The 22760-nt window shown below is 42.0% G+C and overlaps 1 protein-coding gene across 12 annotated transcripts in view; it reads left to right on the top strand.

The window, feature by feature from the left end:
* The window catches only part of APBB2 (amyloid beta precursor protein binding family B member 2), a 381485-nt gene that overhangs the window by 188383 nt on the left and 170342 nt on the right, over window positions 1-22760 (top strand). For all 12 annotated transcript variants that reach the window (XM_078446165.2, XM_078446164.2, XM_078446173.2 and 9 more), the window contains one exon: window positions 2866-3681. In XM_078446165.2, coding sequence (XP_078302291.1) covers window positions 2866-3681 — 816 coding nt within the window. The remainder of the gene's footprint in view (window positions 1-2865; window positions 3682-22760) is intronic.

Here is a 22760-nt window from a genome sequence, read left to right as displayed (position 1 = left end):
ACTACACTGCTGTTCTGGTTGCTGGAAGTCTAAAGCAGGGTGAATGATGCTATATAGAGACAAGTTGATGAGGGTTTGGGAGTGTAGGAGAAGGAGCCCTTGAATCTGCCTGGAGGAGCAAGAAGATGCTTCACAAAGAGGTGATAGCTACCTTGAATCTTAAAGGTAAAGTAGAATTTTTCCAGACAGGAGGGAAGGATGCTGAGAATGTGTGCAAGGACAAGGAACGTGGCAGGCGTGATCAGAGTGTTCCAAGTGCCTCTGAAATCATTAACTTGGATATATATCATCTTTTTCTTCCAAACCTCTCACTTCCTTGTTCCAGTGGTTCTAAGCCTTGGCCATACATTGGAGTCACCCAGAGAACATTTTATTACCCCCACTGTGCCCATTCCCAGACTGATTGAATCACGGCCTTTGAGGGTGTCTTTAGGGGTGGGTTTAGTCTTTTTTTAACAAAGTTTGTTTGTTTGTTTATTTATTGTGTGAGAGAGAGGTGAGAGTTGCACACACACGTGAGCACAAGACTGGGGGAGTGGCAGGGAGAGAGGGAGAAAGAATCCCAAGCAGGCTCTACGCTGTCAGTGCAGAGCCCCATGCAGAGCTCGTTCCCATGAACTGTGAGATCATGACCTGAGAAGAACTCCAGAGTCAGATGCTCAACCAGCTGAGCCACCCAAGCGCCCCTAGCCTTCTGTATGTTTTAAAAGCTCCCCAAGGGTTGCGTGCGGCTGGGGTTGAGAACATTTCCTTGTTCCTGTGACTCCTGTTCCCTGACCTTTTGGAGATCTCTGATTCCTCCGCCTTTTCCTCCCAGCTCTCCACCCTCTTCCCAACTCTATTCCCTGCCCTCTGGGCCACACCCAGAGAGCATTCCTCATCTGCTCACTTCCCCACTCCTACCACCTTGATCACATCCCCCTCTGTGACTGTTTCTTTGTTTTTCCCTCCCGTTCTCTAGGTTGCCTTTTCATTTTGTTGATGGTTTCCTTTGTTGTGCAGAAGATTTGGGGGTTGATGTAGTCCCACTTGTTTATTTTTGTTTTTGTTGCTTCACTTTTGGTGTCAAATCCAAAAAACCATTGCCAAGACCCATGTCAAGGAGCTTACTGCCTGTTTTCTTCTAGGAGTTTTATGGTTTTAGGTTCAAGTCTTTAATCCAGTTTGAGTTAATGTTTGTGTATGGGATAAGGTCATGGTCCAGGTTCATTCTTTTGCATGTGGCCGTCCACTTTTCCCAACACCATTGTATTGAAGAGACTGTCCTTTCCCAATTGCTTATTCTTGGCTCCTTTGTCATAAGTTAATTGACCATAGATGCATGGGTTTATTTCTGGGCTCTCTGGTCTGTTCCATTGATCTGTGTGTCTGTTCTTATGCCATCAAACCTCAAATTTCTTTTAGAAAGTCACCAACTCTGTGTTTCTCCCACATGACTTTTCTGGACTCTGTTTCTCTCCTTATGTTCCCCTACCCTGCTTCCCCTCAGGGGAAGACTTTACTTTCACAGAGAAAATTGAGGCTGTCAGTTTTGCTTTTCCTCGGTTTTATGTCACTGCAATAGTATATGGGCCTGTCCCCATCCTTACTCCCTTTCCTTCCTTCTCATATGAAGAAGTATCCCTTGTCTTGGCCAAGGCTGACTCTCACATCCGCTGTGGTCCTTCCTCTTGTCACCTGGATTCTGTCTTATTCGTCTGTTCTTCTTCTGTGTTTCCACTTTTCCCTTCTCGGCTGGCCTCTGTGTTTCTAGCTTATAAGCAATAAAACATCACTAAGAATCTAATCTTTAAAAAACAAAAACTCCTTTCTGTAACCCCATGAACCAGAGCTGTTGCTTTGGTTCATCTGCTGGTGTAAAGTCACTGAGGTCTCTGTGGAGGACAAAGGATCAGATAAGAAGGGAGTCATTCTTCATAGACTGAGAAATATGAAACCTTAGGAATTCTTGATGATGAATTTCATTCCCTTCCAGTCTGAGAAACCTTTCTTTCTTCCTAGCAAGAGACACATGGAATAAATCACAGATGGTATGAACAATATTTGAGATAAATGCAACTGTCAGGTAGTTTCCTAGGAGTCCTGCAAGGGCACATGGTGACTGCAAACAGCTGAGTCTGTGTTTTAATTCAGTGGAATATATTCAGACTCCTTTGGGAGCCCTAACACATCAGTAGCCAAAGGCTCAATGCTACCTTATTAGTAATAGTTTTATGTGTGTGTACATTCCCCAGCAACTGGGCCATTTCTCCAAAATTTCTGTTTAGTACAAACACTAAGCCCAGGTCAAAAATATTCACAAAGATATTAGCAAACTACAACGGAGATTTGATTTTTCCAGGCATCCAGAACACAATTTCTAAACATGGTTGAGAAAAATTACCTTAGATGTATGGGTACATCATTGAACGGTAACCTTTCAGGTTAACTAAGAAAGCTAGAGCCCCAGAGGATTTTTCAGCAACTTTTTTTGTTGTTGTTGCCCAAAGGAACTGCAGAATAGAAATGCGGTGTAAATGTTTAGAAGAGCGTGATTTTTAAGGTTGCAAAAAATGAAGACCAATCATCGGCAGAAAATGCTTTTATATGAATTCAAGAGGGAGATTCTAAGTAAAATTTGGACCCTCTGACCTCTCAGCTTTTCTATAAATTGGATTTCGTGTGTCTACATTAAGGCTTTTATTTGTTCCTATTTAATGTATGAGTGAACACTGAAAATAAAGAGGAAAATGAGTCAATTCTATAAGGAGGTATGCAATGGAAGGATTAATTCTTTCAATTTTTTATATAAAAATGTCTGCTCACTCTGTATGCTAAGCAGTTTAATCCTGCCAGGCAGCTAATGACTAGTTTTCTTTTTTCCAGCTGACTCAGGTGTAGACACTTTGGCAGTGTTTATGGCCAGCAGCGGAACCACAGACATCACGAATCGGAACAGTCCAGCCACACCACCAAATACCCTTAATCTCCGTTCCTCCCACAATGAACTGTTGAATGCTGAAATAAAACACACGGAAACCAAGAACAGCACACCCCCCAAATGCAGGAAAAAATATGCACTAACTAACATCCAGGTGGCAATGGGCCTCTCCGACCCAGCTGCACAGCCTCTGCTGGGAAACGGCTCTGCCAACATCAAGCTGGTGAAAAATGGCGAGAACCAGCTCCGGAAGGCTGCAGAACAAGGGCAGCAGGACCCCAACAAAAATGTCAGCCCCACTGCAGTCATCAACATAACTTCTGAGAAGTTAGAGGGCAAAGAGCCCCACCCACGTGATTCCTCAGGCTGTGAAATTTTACCCTCCCAACCCAGGAGAACCAAGAGCTTCCTAAATTACTATGCAGACCTGGAAACCTCAACCAGAGAATTAGAGCAGAACTTAGGCAACGAGCACGGGGGTGTGGAAGAGAAGCCCCAGCCGGGCCAGGACCAGGCCTCCACCGTCATCGGGAATGGTGAAGCACTCCCACAGAAACCAAACAAAGCCCAGTTCAGCCCCGAAGACGGTCAAGTGGCCACTGTGTCATCCAGCCCAGAGACCAAGAAAGATCATCCCAAAACGGGGGCCAAAACCGACTGCGCCCTGCACCGGATCCAGAACCTGGCACCGAGCGATGAGGAGTCCAGCTGGACGACACTGTCCCAGGACAGCGCCTCACCCAGTTCCCCGGATGAAACAGGTACCGCCGGGAAGGGTACAGGCTGTGGTGACACTTTCTTTTGGTGTTTTCAGTTGTTGATGGAATTAATCTCTAGTCAGACCGAGAAAAGTCATTTGCGGGCGGAAAAGAACATCAGCTTCTTGGGGTAAAATTAGGCAGTTGGTGTGCAAAATATTGCTAGATTTCTCAATGGTTTCATTTCACTTCTTACGTAAGTTGTTTGACCTGGTAAGCATTTTTGTAAAAGAAATGGGTCCTTGGTGTTAAGCATAGTAAAACATCATCTGTTTAGAAATCATACCACCTGTGCTTAGGTGAACTATTTCTATGTGCTGTCTAGAAATGCTGGGTTTTGTTAAGCAAAATAATAAAAGAAATGCAGTTGCAGGGGACAGCATATAACCTGATTATAAAAACCAACTATTTTAAAGTTCTTGGAACTTATTTAAGCTCGAACTAATGAAAAGTTAGAAGTTTAAAAAATTTAAAAGCCTATTCATTATAGACATTTCCCTTTGACCTTTACTGGGAAACATTTTATTAGCCTTGTTCATGTGATGTTTTAAAGTAAGAAGGTGTTGTTGTTTGTTGCTGTTGTTTTTAGATATTCAGAAGTTCAGGATTTGAGCTAGTCTAATTGAGACCAGTCTTTCTTGACTTTTGTCTGTATCTGTAACATCTTAGGGTTTGTCAGAGAGTCACAATTGGGACAGAAATGAACAGGGTTCTAAAAGCCACCTACTTTCCATCATCTTCTCATAGCTTCCCCATTACACTGATTTTAAGATTAAAACATGTGGAGCATCTGGAGGCTCTCAGTTGATTAAGCACCTGACTTTGGCTTAGGCCGTGAACTCATGGTTCATGAGTTCAAGCCCCACATCAGGCTCTCTGCTGTCAGCACGGGTCCTCTGTTCCCTCTCTCTCTCTCTCTGCCCCTGCCCTGCTCGCACACTCTCTCTCAAAAATAAATAAAACATTAAAAACAACAACAACACGTGGAGCACTTTGTTGGAGCTAAATTCAATATAAATAAGCACTCACAAAGGCTTATTTCTCTAACATAACCCTGCAGCCCGGCAACTATCCTAGTGGGTTCCAAGATTACCTTAACGTGCTGTAAATATAACAGATAGTGCCACCACGGAAGGAAATAACATTTTTGCAACCTATAAGGCACAGAAATTACAAGGACTGTAGATAAGGAAAAGAGAAGGAGACAGTGAAGACATTAACTTGTTTTAAAAAAAAGTGTTTTTGAAGTGCCCTTTAAAATTGCGGTGCTTTAAATGATGGATTTCATGGGGCGCCTGGGTGGCGCAGTCGGTTAAGCGTCCGACTTCAGCCAGGTCACGATCTCGCGGTCCGTGAGTTCGAGCCCCGCGTCAGGCTCTGGGCTGATGGCTCGGAGCCTGGAGCCTGTTTCCGATTCTGTGTCTCCCTCTCTCTCTGCCCCTCCCCCGTTCATGCTCTGTCTCTCTCTGTCCCAAAAATAAATACAAAACGTTGAAAAAAAAAATTAAAAAAAAAAAAAAAAAAAAAAAAAAAAAAAAAAAAAAAAAAAAAAAAAATGATGGATTTCATGAGCCTGCTGTAGCTGGATATGGCAGTAGGGAGGTTGAGATGAGTCCATTTCGTCTCCTGAATGTCTGGACCTGCACATTACTGGAAGCATAATTATGTCTGGTAATGTTACTGAGTTCACAGCTATTAACTTTTTACCCATTGAGAGGATTCATATCCTATCGCTGATAGACACTGTCACCTGCTAGTGTTTGAATCTGCATAAAGGACTCCTTGAGTATCTCCTATCCAAACTCCACTTCCTGTTTTCAGTGGCGCCAGTAAGGCCTCACGGACTTCCTCCCGCCTCGGCGGCCTTTCGGTGCTCTTCCAGGCACGGCACTTTCTGTTGTAGGCAAATGTTAAGTGTTAATGGTATTAAATGAACAGTAAAGTCTCCACGGTTCCTCACTCTAGACCCTTTCTCCAGCGATGGCTACCATCTTTTTGTTTTAAGTATTTCCTTTCAGAAAGCATTTTAGGCATATACCCACATTTACAATAAATTTTAAAATTTACCCATATTTTATGATAATGGTATTTTTAAAGATCTTTAAAAGATACATCCTAACATACAGTAGTATGCTATGATATAATATAAACTAATATAAATAATATTGTGTATGGGATTTTCTCCAAAATAATTGAGGTAGGGATAAAAAGAAGAAACAGAATTGACCATAAGCTGATAAATGTTAAAGATTGGTACATAAGGGTTTATTATCCTGTTCTCTCTAATTTTGTGTCTTTAAAATTCTCATAATAAAAAGTTAAAACCAGAAAAAAATTACTTACATTAGGCAGTTTTATGAATGGTTTGCTTTTTCCTCTTAGGTATATATTTTGTAGAGTCGTGCATGTGAGGACATACCGTTTTTCTACCTCAGATTTTTAAAGTGTCGGGCGTGCTATTCCACCATATTCAAGCTCCAGTGGTTTATTCAATGATTCCCTCACTGCTGAGTATTTGGATTATTTCTGTCCACAGAAATAATTTCTGTCCACTCTGTTGAGTGCTGGTGTCAGCGAGGGCCTGTGGCGCTCACGAAATCCAAGCCGAACATGCGCACTCTGTTTCACCTGCGCTGACGCTCTCCAGGAAACCTTTCTGGGGTCCCCTCTGCTCGCCACTCATCTGCTCAGGTCCTGGCATTACCTTCTGTTGTGTTTCTGTGTAGAGCCCACTGCAGTGCTTGGCACATGGTGTAAACTTGGTTAGAGCTTTCTGACACAGTGAGGGGATACATTCATTTTTCTCTCTTAAAGTCAGTTTTGAAGGCCTTCAAAAAAATTTTTTTTCAAGAGCGAGTGAGCGTGCGCACGTGTGCACATGTGAGCAAGAGAGGGGCAGAGGGAGAGGGAGAGAATCTTAAAAACAGGCTTCGTGGGGCGCCTGGGTGGCTCAGTCGGTTGAGCGTCCGACTTCGGCTCAGGTCACGATCTCGCGGTCTGTGAGTTCGAGCCCTGCGTTGGGCTCTGGGCTGATGGCTCAGAGCCTGGAGCCTGCTTCCGATTCTGTGTCTCCCTCTCTCTCTGACCCTACCCCGTTCATGCTCTGTCTCTCTCTGTCTCAAAAATAAATAAACTTTAAAAAAAAAATTAAAAAAAAAAACAACAAAAAAAAACAGGCTTTGTGCCCAGCCTGGAGCCCGTCTTGAGGCTCGATTCCACAACCCTGGGATCATGACCTGAGCTGAAATCAAGAGTTGGTTGCTCAAACACTGAGCCACCAGGCTTCCCAAGAGCTTCAAATGTTAAAGGAAGATTGATAATATGGTAATGCCCCTAATGAGTGGCCAAGGATAGACATTTTGAATCAAATATGCTCAAAAGAATGTGTTGCGACTCTAAAGCAGCGAGATTGAGTTTTTTAAAAACATGCTGGAACCAAAAGCGTGCCGTGGTTCAACATATGGTCACTTTGGGGTCTCTGCACGGAGTTCAGCATGGTGCATTGTCTCCAAGCATTAGTATCAATAGTTTGGGGAAATACTTTTGGAATTTCCTCATAGCCAGTTGTGAACTTCTACTGAAAAGAAACCTCTTTACTTCATGATCTGAGTTTCAGGTAGTGAGCACTACATAAATTAGTGAGTAAAATAAAATAAACGATTTTTCAGAATTTGTATTTCTTATGATTCCTTCTGTCCAGTGAAACATAGTGTTTACCGTGATCACAATCAGTTTTAAATTAAACATTGTCTGTTTCACTTACAATGGTAAATTCAGTGTTCCTTATATATGTTTCGTATAATATATACATGTTTTTGTATGTAACAGACACAAATACTATTGAAAGAAAACAAGAAATAAGAGCAAATATTTTGTAAGATACTAGTTGCCAAGTATATGTATTTGCTCATCTGCTGTGTGTTAAGTAAATACTCATCACAGTGGTGTGTGTTTTGTGACTAAATCATGACACAAGTATCTTTGGATTGTAGACTGTGCTTTGGGGAGCCTAGAAAAAGAGAACAGACTCGTTTCTGCCTCTTAGGGGCATCCTTTTCCAAGTTAGACTCCTATTTATAAAGTAAAATGCACTGCCTAACCCAGAAATTGACTACTTTCTGTTTCTCTTTCTTTCTGAATTGCTCCCTCTGGCGTTTTAGTAACTTTTTTTTTTTTTTTTTACGTGATCAATCATGTATACAATATGTTGCTCCTTTATTCCTCCTGTGGAGTCTGTCCTCTGAGAAAACAAGAGCCTATTAGGAAAAAGAAAAGCATCTGTGATATTACTGAGTTTCATAGGAGTTTACAAAAGTTCAAAAGCATGCCTTGACTCCCATTCTAAAAGAAAGGGTTGCATCATTTTGGTACTTGAAGGTGAGAATTTGTAATCCATTAGCATTTTGCCAGAAATACATTTCCGTCCATGGTCCCAGGTAAGTAGGTTGACTCAGATAAATACAGGCTGGTCATATTGTGTGTAGTTACCTGGTGTTTTAGGTTTGTTTCATGAACAGTTTTGAAATATATGACATTTTGATCCAGTTTGGTACAGGTTTCAGTAACTTGATACCAACATTTAACTTAGGTCTAATTCCGGCTTAATAAAATTGAAGATACAGAGTATGAAACTAGGTGGATCTTGTGGAATAGCCATGCCAAAAGATGGTTTGTTACTAATGTGTGCAAAGGCAGGATACACACGGAGAAAACAAACTCTAGATGGTGGGACCTTGGGCCTAATGCTTCATTAACTCCTCACTGAAAATTTCATCCCAGCTTGGTTACAGACAGGCAGTTCACATAGACTTTCATGTGTAAAGTGGGGGTGATAGCAGGGTCAGGCTTACACCAACCATGAGCATTAAGTAATAGCATTTTCAAATGACTCTTAGAACAATGTCTGGCATACTGCAAGAGTTTAATAAATATTAGTGTTTATTATTATTAGCGATTACCATTACCACTTTAGCAATGGAATATAAAAATTTGCTTCTTCCTTAATTATGAATTACCTATGTTTTGGACTCTGATTTTGCTTAGAACTTTCTGCACCCTAAGGGCGGGGATTGGTTTGTCTTCATCTTTGCATTTGTATTGTCAGTGCCCGAAATATAGCAGGTGAACTTAGTAAATCAGTAATGATTAACTGAATAAAACCGGAGGCCATCCTCATATCCCGAAATGGCCCTGATTTATTCAGTTAATCATTTGGTGTTATAGCTTAATCAATGTCTGATTTTGATGTTAGGTACATATTTTATAACTTAATTGATGATGTTGCCTCGTAATAGGTGAGGCTGAAAAACCAGTTATTAGGAAAGGCACAGGGAAATCCTCTGGGCCTACCATGTGCCCATAGAACCTTGTTCGTGGCACTTTTTCGTACTCAGGTGGCCATGACGGGACTTGAATCAACGTCTTCAGACACAGCATCCAGTGTTTTTCCACTGTACCAACCACAGTCTTGAGACGTAGGTATATGACCTCCAGAGCCTGAATATATGAGATTTAATTTTCTTAAACTGGATATGTGTGGAGCAGTCATCTTGAGAATCTGGGAAATGGAAAATTGTATTTTAGAGGGTCTTTCCATTCTTACAAACAACGGAGATTTAGTTCAAATGTTGTCTCCTGTGTGAAACCTTTCAAGTCCCTCTGAGTTATTGAAAGCCCTTTCTCCGTACACCGGAGACATGTTTTCAGATTTCTTTTATCATGTTCCCCTGAAGAGTTTGTAACCTTACTTGAAACTTTCCATTTAGACAGAGAGTCCTGTGAAAGCAGGAGCCAGCTCCTCATGACGTGTGGATGTGAACCTCTTCAAAGAGAACGTAACACATAGTAAAAGGCTGCATGAATGTTATCTGTTTGCTGCGTGGATAGCTGGAGCTGGGTGATAAACATGTATGCTCTCTGAGGTTTGTTTTATCAATGAGCACATCTACAGAAACAGAAAAAGTAAGCACAGCTTGTAAACCATCATTGTGAAGAGTACCCGGATAGCCTGATTCTTATTTATATTCTAAGCTCCTGGGAGGGATGGAGTATTGGGGCCACTCAGTCTACCACAAATATTGCTCATATTTGAGTCCATGGGTCTGCGAGTCAGAAAGGCCAGTGCCAAGGAAAGAGGCCACTTCGATTTCACTTGCTGTTCCACTTGGCCTGGTGCTACAAATTGATCCGTGTCGCTGGAGAGTTTGAATCCTTTGATGTCACACGTTGATTGGTTTCCCAGTGAGAGGCCAGCAAAGTGGACCTCTGTTGCAAGCTGGTTAGTGGGCAAGGGGGAAAGCCGAGGAACAAACCGAATTATGTCAGCATAATTGGCAGCACTTACTCTGGCCTTAGCTTAAGAGTGATAGCACTTTGGATAATTATATACTATGAATGCTTTCAGTAACTTCTTTTAAATTTTTTTTTTTTAACGTTTATTTTTGAGACAGAGAGAGACAGAGCATGAACGGGAGAGGGTCAGAGAGAGGGAGACACAGAGTCTGAAACAGGCTCTGAGCTGTCAACACAGAGCCTGACACGGGGCTCGAACTCACGGGCCGTGAGATCATGACCTGAGCCGAAGTCGGCTGCTTAACTGACCAAGCCACCCAGGCGCCCCAGAAACTTCTTTTAAATATTCATTCTGTGTCACTTGTTTTCTGGTAATTTCAACTATAAATGATTTTTAAATTGCTTTTCAAAAGCTCCTATCCCTTGAAAATATAATTCCAGGATATAGGAGAGGCCTAGCTTTCAGCTGGTTTGCCCTGCTGGATTACTTTTAATCTCTTAAATATCCTTGGGTGATTCACTAGGCTTCCTGTCTTGTCTTCTCAGTTGAGAGTTCCATGATGTGACAGGAGGAATTCAGGAAGACAGATGTGAGATGTTTCCAGAATAGCTCGGACACACTGTGTTCTGGGGTAGATGATGTGATTTCCAAATTAGATTTTGTACCTTGGGGGTAAGATATAGAAATTTTTTTTTTATCTCATCCCATGAACTTAGGGAAGAAAGTGATTTTGCTCAATTAAGTATTTTTGGAAAGTTCTAGACAAAAAAAAAAAAAAGAAAAAGTATTCACTTGAATATGCAAGATAGTTTTTGGTTGCTCTTTCATGATAAAGTGTTATGCTTCAGGGGGTTGCCTAGGTGGCTCAGTTGGTTAAGTGCCCGACTTCAGCCCAGGTCCTGATCTCGAGATTCATGAGTTCGAGCCCTGCGTGGGGCTCTGTGCTGACAACGCAGAGCCTGGAGCCCGTTTTGGATTCTGTGTCTCCCTCTTTCTCTGCCCCCCCCCCCCCACTCATGCTCTGTCTCTGTCTCTCTCTTTCTCAAAAACTAAACATTAAAAAAAATTTTTAAGTATTATACTTCAGGAAACAAAAAGATAAATACAATGAAATGAGTGGTAGCAAAAGCCTAACCGTCGCAGTGAGCACAAGACAGTAGATACATTCCAAAGGACCAGGAAGGACTGTGAGAAGCCAGGGTGCTGTGGGATAGAGGGAGGGTGTTCTACCTGCCAGGAGGAGGAGGAAACTTCAGTTGATAGGGATGCCCTGTCAACTGGCTCCCTCTCTAGTTGATAGGGATGTGGAAGTTCGGTACTTAAATTTACCTGTGCTGGGGACTGAATAGACATCAGATGGAGATCTGAGCAGGGCATTGACCCTAGAAGTGTTAAAAAGTAAAGAGTCTCTCTTTTTATTTATTTTTTCTTTTCTTTTCTTTTTAATTAATTGCTAAAGAAGTTTAACTTGTGATTTTTCCACACTTTTTTGTTTTTTTTTTTAGAGAGAGCGTGTATGTGTCTATGTGCAAGAGAGTAGGGGAGGGGCAGAGAGAGGGGAAGAGAGAATCTCAAGCATGGTCCATACCTGCATGTAACCTGACCTAGGGCTTGATCTTATGACCCTGAGATCATGACCTGAGCTGAAATTGAGAGTCAGATGCTTAACCCACTGAGCCACCCGGGCACCCCTTTCCCTACTCTGCTTTGCTTTATTAGCATTTTGAAAATAATTTTTTTTTTTTCTAGTTCGGCAAGTTATTTAGCTTCTGGGGAGAGTGTGGTGTGAACAGAGTGGCTGCTTAGGAAGAGAAGGGGTGGAGTCCTCTAGCTGTCCTGTGGAAGGTGCTCCCAGAGGTGCCAGGTGATGCCCTAGTGCCCTTGATGGAGGGTATGCAGCCACTAAGACTGATTCAGTGGAACCATAGAGACAAAAATACTACTGGCGGCTTGAAAATTTCTGGCCAAATTTCATCATGAGCTGTCTGCCCAGACTCATTATCCTCACAGAAGAACCTTACATTATATGTCATAGAGAGGCTTATGATTTTAAAAGCCAAGATGTTGCAGAAACATCCATAGTCAGTAAACTGAACTTACCCACATCCATGGGGAACTGAAATAGATCTGTAACCTTACCTTGATTTTCACTGAGCAGTATTATTTATGTAAGTTAACAACAGCTTAAGGGCTTGTGAATTTGCTCATCATGGTTTTGTTCATTCGTTCATCCATTTTTTCTTTATTTTGTTACTTCATGTACACATACATATACCGATCATTTAAAAAAAATGTTTATTTATTTTTGAGAGGCTGGGGAGGGGTGCGGTAGGAGGAGGGGGGGGTGGATAGAGGATCTGAAGCAGGCTCCACACTGACAGCAGAGAGCCCGATGCAGGGCTCAAACTCGAGAACAGTGAGATCGTGACCTGAGCTGAAGTCAGATGTTCAACCGACTCAGCCACCCAGGTGCCCCACAGTTTTTAGCAACCTCTTCTGTGTTCTGTGATAGGTGCCTGAGACCTCGAAATAAGTTAGAACCAGTCTGTGAGTGCAAATAGCTCCCATACAGTTTCTCATCCCCATGGTCGCAGCCCTCACCATATGAAGAGTGCCTTTTACATGTGTCTGTGTGTTCTTTGTTTCATCTTGTACATGTCAGTACCTCAGCAAGCATAAAGAGATACAGCCTATCCCAGATCAGGCCCTGCCCAGATCCTAGGCAGCCTAAATTTACAAGCAAAAAAGAAAAGATGTTTATATGTTTTGTTAGTTTCTTAGGGCTGGTGTAACAAATTGCCACATACTTGGTGGCTTAAAACAACAGAAATTTATTCTCATGGTTTTAAAAGTCCAGAATCAAAGTGTCAGCAGGTCAGGCTGCTTTTGAGGGCTCCTTCTGAAGGTCCCTTCTTGCCTCTCCCAAGCTTCCCACGGTTCCTGGCAGAGCTTGGAATTCTTTAGCTTATAGCTGTGGTACTGCAGTCTGTGCCTATGTCTTCCCATGGCCTTCTTCTTAGGACACCAGTCATGGGGTGTAGGGCCCTCCCTAATCCAGTATGACCTTACCTTGGGCTGATTATATCTGCAAAGGTTATTTCCAAATAAGGTCACATGCTGAGGTTCTGAGAGGGTATGGATGGGGGGGGAGGGGGGAAACTACTCAACACCAGTGCAGATATCTTCACAGGTAATTTTTTAATACATGCAGCACAGAGGAGATGTGAGGATATATGCAGGAATTATCATGTTCAGATTTTTCAAGAAGGAGATCTTACATTTGCAGGTATTGTGAGAACTGATAAGTGATCAAACTATGCTGCCAGGGGGACCTCAAGATGGTTTGGGGTTCCTTCGTCCAAATTCTTTACTGTAGAGATAAGGAAGCCTATGTGTGGGACTGACCCTGGGGAATCTGAAATCGTAAAACCAACTGAGACAGGGAATAAGTGTGGAAAGGACAGGAAAACACGACAAAGACATAGTTCAGCTTCAGATTTAGCAATGTGGCTGAGCTCTGAGGGTAGGACAGTTCAGGGAACGTGGCATATGGAGATGGGAGTTATTCCTTTTGATCAAAGCCTAAGAACAGACAGACAGGGATGTTGGTAATAGCCATGTTTTTCTTACCTGTGTTTGAGAGAGATTGCTCACACAGGATCTTCGTGGGAGCTATGCAGAATATAAGAGAAAAAGATATGACTTTAAGACAATGCAAAGGTAATAGGATGCCATGAAATCTTCAGAGGTCACAGATGGGCAGTGCTGGAGAATGTACAGACAACCCTCAGACAGGTTTTGTCCTGTAAACAATGTTTTAGAAAACTTTGAATTAGAAGCCAGTGCCTAGAAATTGGGAGCTTTCATTACTTAAAAACATGGGTTTCTCATTTTTCTTGTAAATGCAGGAATCTCACAACACTGGGCTCAAATGCCGAAGAGGCAACAGTCAGTGGCAGCCGTTGAGATGGGTCCTGTCCTTCCTAGCTTGAGGCACTGGACTTGGGGACCCCGGCTGTATGTGTCAGTGGACTCAGCTGCCACATACACATGAAACTATTAAGGTAGAATTAACGAGCGGAATGTTGGTCTTGCCAGGTAGGGCTGCATGCTGGTGCCATAGAAGCAACGTCCTGGGATCAGAGTCATTCTGGTGTCAGTACCATGCCTTCTGCTAGAATTACAAAGTGTGACATGAACTGTTCAGCAAAACATGCTTGAAATTTCCAAAGACGTCTTTAGATGACTTCTCAGTGTTCTCCATCTGTTAATCTGGTTAGAGGAGGGGAAACATTAGCTTTTCAGAAGCTAGGATGTGGGTGGTTCATAAATTTTGTGCCTCACGTCTGACCCAGTTAATGTACGCAGTTTGCTCTCGTAAATGTGAAGGTAGTTAATGATTACCCTTATAATTTATATATTGTATTTCCCTATTATTAAAACCCTTAGATGCAAAACAGTGAAATAAGATCTTCATATTCAAACACTTCATTGGAAAAGTCAAGTCATTTGACTATTAGAAAATCGTATGCGGTCAGCAGTCCACACGGAATGGTCAGAAAGCAGGAGAACGGGGTGACCCCCCACTCCGAAGCATTTCTCTTGGTACCTAAGAGGGGAGGTGATATTTGTTGTTTGAGCTTTCATGTTTTCTTTTTGTTTAACTTTCCATAGATTTTCTCTTGAATATGATTGGATTTAATCGTGGAAAGCAGTCTTGCTTAGTATCGTTAGGGACATTGTTAGTTGATTGTTCTCCCTCAGTGTTATTTGAAGAAGTCTTCACATTGAACTGAATTGGTACATCTGAAATATGATAAGGGTGGATCTCCATCCTGTAAATGGCTTGTTTGTTGCCAGGACACTTTTTCTCATACAAATGATAGTGTATGGTGAAGGTTATATAAGGTCCACAAGATGGCTGGCTCATGAAAGCATATTTAATCCCTAATAGGCATGTAGAGTAGTATTAATAGAACCACAGAACCTTTTCTTGGAATGTTCTAAAGAAAATGTGGTCATAGCTCCACGTGGAGTTGTCAGAAAGTGAGAGAGTGGAGATGACCCCAACTCCAAATCGTTGGGTAGGGACTGATGGGAGGTGTAGCAAGGGAAGTTCAGGGGCTGGACATGGGAAGAGACCTGATGATGGAAGTCTCCGGGGGCACTTCTCAGACATGGACAGACTCTCCAGTTCTTACTTTGCTCTTCTGTATTTGTTCCAAGTGTGTGTCCTTTGGGGAGACCTCTGACCAACATTTCCTTTGATCCCTTGCTCACCGTGGACAAGGGAGACATTCCATGACCTCCTGCCCTTCATTTCTTTACCCAGAACAAGCATCGGCTTCTTTCAGGATTTCCAGGTGGCTGTCACCTTTTTAGTTCATGACTTATCCCTCTGTCCCCTGATGACTTTTCTTCTGTGTGTTACAGAGCAACAGCCCTGAGTCAGAGAAGGAACTCCATATATAATATATCAGAGAGAAGCATTTTCACCTCAGGTTTATTATATCTTTAATGGAGTTAAGGATTATTGGATTTGTAAAATCTAGGTGGTTGATTTTTAGGATACCCTTAGTCAGGTTGATAGGTTCCCTTACTCCACTTAACATACTTTCAGTCCAGTGAATGCCTACTGAGTTCCTAGACGTGCAAGGAACTGAGCTATTGCTCTGGGTGAATCCCAGATTGAGATATAATCTTTCCCTCAGAGAACTCACAGCCTGCTTCCTCAAGATTCTTTTAAATCTCTTCATCCATATCCTGGCATTCATCACTTCCTGGGTGTTAGAGGAATATATCCTAGCTCATCCCACTTAATCACTTACTTAACCTCTGAGCCGCAGCTTTCTTATCCCTAAAGTGGGAATAATAATAGTAGAACCTATCTCATTAGATTGTTACATAAAGCCCTTGAGACAAGCCAGGCCCACAGAAAGCGTGTTTTGAAATGTTAGCTATCATCATCATTATTATCTTATCTTTGCTGTGAGGTGGGAAGCTTCTTCAGGATATAGTCTGTTTTACTTTTGTTGTTCTGTTAATTCCCAGAGTTCGTACAACAGGTGTGCATGTTTCAGTGAATGACTGTTATAAAAAGTAAATTGTATTTTTTTTAAGTTTTTATTTAAATCCTGGTTAGTTAACATATAGTATAATATTAATTCCAAGTATATAATACAATGATTCAACACTTCCACCGAGCACCTGGTGCTCATCACAACAAGTGCACTCCTTACTAGCAGTATAACAAATTTAAGGTAATGATTTACTTCCAGGAAATTCACAATAATTAGGGCGATGCATAAATCCTCTGCTTTGCTTTGCTTTTGTTTTTTTGTTTTTTGTTTTTTGTTTTTTTAAATCCTCGGCTTTTCAAATGTGAGTATGTAGGAAGATCTCCTGGGGATCTTGTTGAAATGCAGATTCTAATTCAGTAGGCTGGGCTGGCGCCTGAGATTCTGCATGTTTTAAAGAAAATTTTTAATTGTGGATATTCTACATTTGTAACGAGCTCTTTCAAATGATATTGCTAGTGCTTCACCACAGTTTGAGAGGTAACACTGGACTGCAGGCTGCAGAAGGAAGGGGATACCAGATAGAGTTTTGCCAAGTATGGAGAACAGAACAGATAAGGGTCGTGAAGTTCCAGATAAGGCGTTTCTGCATGGAGAGAAAAGGACAGAATCGAAAGATAAATGGGGTTCAGGGAGGAAAAGAAGTGGTGGACACAGTAAAAAAAAAAAAAAGAACCTGGAAGAAAACAGAAGAGATTACTCTAAGGCAGTGTCCTCAAACTTTTTTGGTCTCAAAGACCCCTTTACATTTCGAGAAATTATTGAGAGCCCCAAAGATCTTTTTTTCATGTAGATTATATCTCTCAATACTTATTGTATTAAAGATTTTAATGGAGATTATGTTTTAAAAGTTATTCATTTAAAAAAGAATAGCAAAGTCATTAACAAAATAGAATACGTTTTGTGAAACCAACCAGTTTTTTCAAAGCCAACAGCAATTTAGTGAGAAGAGTGATATTGTTTTATTTATTTGAAAATCTCCTGCATGGCTTAATTGAGGGCAGCTGGATTCTCTTATCTGCTTCTACCTTTCCTGTGTCTCCATAAATTGTTTTGGCTGAAGTAGATGAAGAAAATCCTGCCAGTCTCATACACATATGTAGCTGGAAAAGAGAGGAATATTTTAATAGCTTTTTCAGGCAATCGCAGGTATTCTTTTTTGATGTGATACCCAAACTCGATAATCGGTAGTTTCTTAAAGGTTGGTTACACTGTGGAATCTGAAACCACAATAGTAAACTTGTTTGTATTGTTACATTAAAATCCGTTGGTATGTCATGCATTTTGAATGGATATTTTACCCATACATAATTTTGTAACATCACGGATTAGTGATTTGGAAAATATTGGTTCAATGAGTTGTGTAGATCTTGCAAATGTTGACACATTTCATTATACGGTAGGAAAACATTACGTTCGTTAATCTCACTCCCTATCTCATCAGAGAAGTCAGTAATTATTGGGAAGCTGTCAAGCTTTCAGTGGCAGATACAAGTTTTCCAAAATTCTAATTTTTGCTTGAAAGCTCACATTTTATCATTGGCAACAAAACTGTCAGTTGTTTTCCTTGAAGTGACAGGCTCACCTCATTCATTTCTGAGAAAATGTCTGCCTGATACCCAAATTTGAATAACCATGGTTTGTCTGTCAGTCGTTCTTTCGAGAAGAAAGTATATTCCACGTGCTTTTTCCTTCAAACAGCAGTCATGCCTCCATCTACAGAAGAAGTGCCTTATGCACACTTACATTGAAAAGATATACTCAAGGATTGAGGCTTAATGAAATTAATAATTTTTACTGCTTCAACAAGGAATTCTTAGGTGAAATTAGCATCGTTTTCAGTGGGAGTGTATAGTATAGTTACAGTAATTACTAGTACAATTTGTGCCAAACAGTACCATTTTCTTGCTTCATGCTGAAAAGACAGCAATTTTAGCCATTATTTTTTGTGCCCTATCAGTTAAATGTCAACACAGTGGAAAAGGCTGTAAATAACATCTCAGAATTATGAAGTGATTTCTTTCTTTCTTTCTTTCTTTCTTTCTTTCTTTCTTTCTTTCTTTCTTTCATTTACTTTTGAGAGACAGAGACAGGGCGTGAGAGGGCAGAGAGAGAGGTAGACACAGAATCCGAAGCAGGCTCTAGGCTCTGAGCTGTCAGCACAGAGCCCGACGCGGGGCTCAAACCCACAGACCGTGAGATCATGACCTGAGCCGAAGTCAGACGCTTAACCGACTGAGCCACCCAGGTGCCCCAGAATTAGGAAAGTAATTTCGACCTCAGAGCCCCACCCCCCTGAAACTCTCTAGGAATATGCTCTCAGTGTGGGGATCAGAGCTTCAGCAATTTGGTTAGAGAGGAGTCTATGAAGGGTAATTATGGGAGAGGTCAGATAGATAGATGAAGACCAGATTGGAGAATGCTAATGCTCAGTTGTGAACGTACTTTTGTTGGTGAGGAATGGTTCGGTGGTTATGAGAAAGAAGTGTCATTTGTAAGGTGGAGTTTGAAGAAAGTCTCCCTGACATTGGTGCCTAACATGGGTTGCAGGGGCAAAGGAGGCAGGCAGTTTTGAGAATCTGCCAGCAAAATCCGTTTGAGATGATGAAGATCAGAGGAGACTGGTAGCTCTCTAAAAATATAAGTGGAGGAAAGGCATGTCTAGGATTTGGCAATTGGTTGGATACGCATGGTAAGGGAGAGAGTAGAATCAAAGATGTGAGCGTTTCAGTTTGAAGACTTAAGAAAATGCGGGTTTTCAGAAATAATGAAGTTAGGAGCAGGAACTAGGTTTTGAAGGAGGAGGATGTTTTTGATTTTGGATGTGTGAGTTTGAGATAACGTGCAAATAGCCAGGGGGTGATGTCCTGAAGCAAAAGTGTGGCTCTACTCCAACACCAAATTCTTCCATAGTGTCTGGGGCTTTTATATCAGCTTTTGATGTGTTGTGGTTCTAACCATACGTCACTTTAGATGGGTGATGGGGTCAGGATGGAGTGGGGACATGGGTGGCCTAACCCGGTTGGGTGGTATTAGAGGGTTGCCTAAAAACACCAGTGACACAGTTACGATGGTTGGAGCCAGTCTGCTCTTTCATCCTGTTTTAAATCTGACACGTGCATTCCATTTCTCTAAAGTTTACTTATCTGTAGTAAAGAGAAAGGGCCACATTTAGAAAGACAAACATACTCTTCTACTCACAAGCTGACATTGACATGGGCTTTTCACTTACCTCTGCCAAATAAGACACCCAACAGACTTTACCTGGGGCATGCATGACCTGGGCCTAGGACCTACCTGCCAGACTGCAAACCAGACTTTAAAAGCAGATCCTGCTTCTTAGGGATGAGCTCATTAATCAAGTTCACGAGACTAAAATACTATAGACAAAGTATCAGTTGATTAACTTGTGATGAGAATGATCACTCTCCCAGGTAATGGATTTGTTGACATGACACAGCCAGTGCAGTCTCAGTGCTAGCGTATTATTTCTCAACCAGAAGTCATTATCACATGGCCTGATTTACCCTAAATTTCATGACTAGGCATTCCCTCCTTCTAGAGAGACAGGAAACCCAGGCATATGCAGAAGGTTGCTTGGGGAACATGGTTCTACCAAAGCGGAGGTTAGGGAAATCAAATGTTTAAACAGCCTGATGCATCCTGTACTTCCCCTGGGGATGATGCTATCAGGAACCTAGAATCCTTGAGGGGTACATTGGCCAAGATTACCTCTTCTTTGGAATTTGAATCTGTGATCTGCTTTTTCTAAGCTACCTAGTTTTCCGATTGGCACACTCTTTGTTGAGGTACAGTAATATTTTCTGCTGAGTTAAAGATCAGTCATTGCTACCACCCTGATCTGTTGTTTACCTATTCAGAACACTTCTGACACTAAATGTATGGGTTTACACACCAAACAGTTCTCCAGTTCTCTGCAGACACCAGCTGGACATCAGTCCTGATCCTCACTACCCAGAGTTAGCACATACCCCAGAGGTTAAGGGCTCTGTCCCATAAGACGGCTCCCTACTTCAGATGCCAATCACAAGTAGTGGGTCAATAGGTTACCCACAGTTCTGTCCAACTTGACTACAAATCAGTTTTCAGTACCCTCTCCTCCAAATGATAGTTCACTGTCATGATTCATAGAACTCGGGGGAACACTTTACATTTACTGGCTTATTATAAATTATACAGGATACAAAATGGACAGCCAGATGAAGAGGTGTGTAGGGTAAGACCTGAAAGAGTCCTGAGTGCAGGAGTTTCTATCCCCATGTAGTTGACCCATGGATTTATTCACCAACCCAGAAACTCTCCAGACCCTTTTGTTTAGGGTTTTTATGGCAGTTCCAATCCATGGGCATGATTGATGAAATCACTGGCCACTGGTGATTGGCTCACCAATCTGTCACGGATCTCACCATTAGTGACCATTGGCTGTAACTCAGTTTACAGCCCCTCTCCCCTCCCTGAAGGATGAGACTGAGAGTTTCAACCCTCCGGTGTCCTTCTCTGGCAACCAGCCCTCATGCTGAAGTTATCTAGAGTCCCATCTAAAATCATCTGATTATTATAAACTCAGCTGTGGTAGATGGGGGTTTATTATGAATAACAAAAGATGCTCTCTGACCTACATCAGTCAGGGAAATATAAGCGTGTTAGGAGCTCTTCAGGAACCAGAATGAGACCAAATATATATTTCTTACTATATCATAGAATGATAGTCATGCTATGTTTGGGAGCCATCGTACCTCCTTCTTACCCTGTTTCTTGGCTTTCATCCATTGGCTGATTCAATTGTTGTATAACTCCAAGAACAGTCTTAAGTGCCTTCGTTTTGAAGTCTTGGAAGAAATCTCATTGCAGCTATTAAGTTGCTGTTTTCCTTAGATCTGGCCCACAGTCTACCTGCATCAGAATCTCCTAGACATGCCTTACGATGCAGATGCCTGGGCCTCCTCTGAGACTTACAGAGTCAGACCCAGTGGGTGGGTCTCATGGGCCTGCATTTTAACTAGCTCTTGAGAGGGTTCCTTTACACACCAGTTTGAGAAGCAGCTCCAGTTGTGACATAGGGTCTGCTTTAGTCGGGGCTTTCAGCAATGTGTAAAGTGCTGTGTCCTTGCTAAAGTCCATATTGATCTGGGCCACATGTAACAGGATTCATAATCCTGATGAAAATGGGTAAAACATTCCTTTTCTATAAAAAATAGAACAAAACACATTGCCTTGTTTCGGTTTTAGCAGGGGCAAGAAGAGTTCTAAAGATCCTACCAGTGCAGTGCTCTTAAATCAGAACCCATTCTTACTCCACCTGTCTGTCTCTCTCTACATACACACACACACACACACACACACACACACACACACACACACACACACACACACACCCAGAAACTCATATTAAAAATAGTGGAGTAAAAACTGTCAATTAAGGCTAAAGCTTCTAAAGAGAAGAGCATTTTTTGCCAAGACATTCTGCAGTTAATGCTCAGAACTTTTTGAGAATGAAAACTAATAACCTCACCCGACTGGTCGTTCACTTTAACAGCCATTGAGTCATTTTCTGCTGTAAATTAAACAACATTTTGGGTGTCTCCTGGGCAGTACTCTTGGATGCCTCATAAACGTGCAGTGAGGAAGAGAATAAACTGAGACTTGGAAAATGTGTCGGAGGCGGTGTGGGATGGCGATGTGGAGACACAGGGACTCCCTGCAAGTCAGCCTGTCATGAGGCTGGCAAGTCCACGTATCCGGAGCAGAACCAACCTCCTGGTTTCCAGAGCAGGGGAGGGGACGGCAATGCCCTTGGGATCCACCCTCTCTTCTCCACCCTTTCAGTTAAGGCTGATCTGACCAACAACCCAAACTCTACAGGGATGGAGGGAAAGCAGGATAGCCTTCCATTTGCATGGTCTCTGCTCTATTGTGTCCTTATCTACACGTTCTAGTCTATTCTGCTGCTTATCTGAAAGCATTTGGTGTACACAATCATAGTCCCTCTTTTACTTTTTCTGTGCCTTTCCTTTAGTGGGAGAGTTAATTTCCTACATGGAAATATTTGTAAAATCAAATTTCTGCGGAGCCCTTACTGCACGCCCCGCCGTATTGCGTGTTCCACACGTTTTCCTTCATTTAATCCTCACAACCACCCCATGAGGCAGGTACAACCATTAACCCCATTCTACAGAGGGGAAACGCAGGATGTTAAGTGGTTTGGCTCAATTACACATTTAGTAATGTCAGAGCGGGGATTTTAAACATTTAATCTTTACGCGGCATCAAAGCTTATGCCACAGATCCCATTTTAGGGTCACGAACCAGAGAAAAGACGTCTAGCGCTTTAATTTCTGGAGCCTATAGCAATTAAGAACTCTTCTTATAGTTTCAGACCATTCTGAACATTCTCACAGATGATTCTTAAGAGATGCCTCAGCTTGGGGCACCTGGGGGGCTCAGTCAGTTAAGCGTCCAGCTCCTGATTTCGGCTCAGGTCATGATCTCATGGTTCGTGGGTTCAAGCCCTGAATCGGGCTCTGTGCTAATGATGTGGAGTCTGCTTGAGATTCTCTCTCTCCCTCTCTCTCTGCTCCTTCCCTGCTCATGCTGTCTCCTCTCTCTCTCAAAGTGGATAAATAAACTTAAAAAAAAATAATTATCAAAAAAAAGGATGGCTCAGCTCGCCTTCTGTGAAGGTAAAATGAATA

Source organism: Panthera onca, chromosome B1 (assembly GCF_046562875.1).
Source record: "Panthera onca isolate mPanOnc1 chromosome B1, mPanOnc1 haplotype 2, whole genome shotgun sequence".
Classification (NCBI taxonomy): domain Eukaryota; kingdom Metazoa; phylum Chordata; class Mammalia; order Carnivora; family Felidae; genus Panthera; species Panthera onca.
This window is presented reverse-complemented; position numbering and strand designations above follow the sequence as displayed.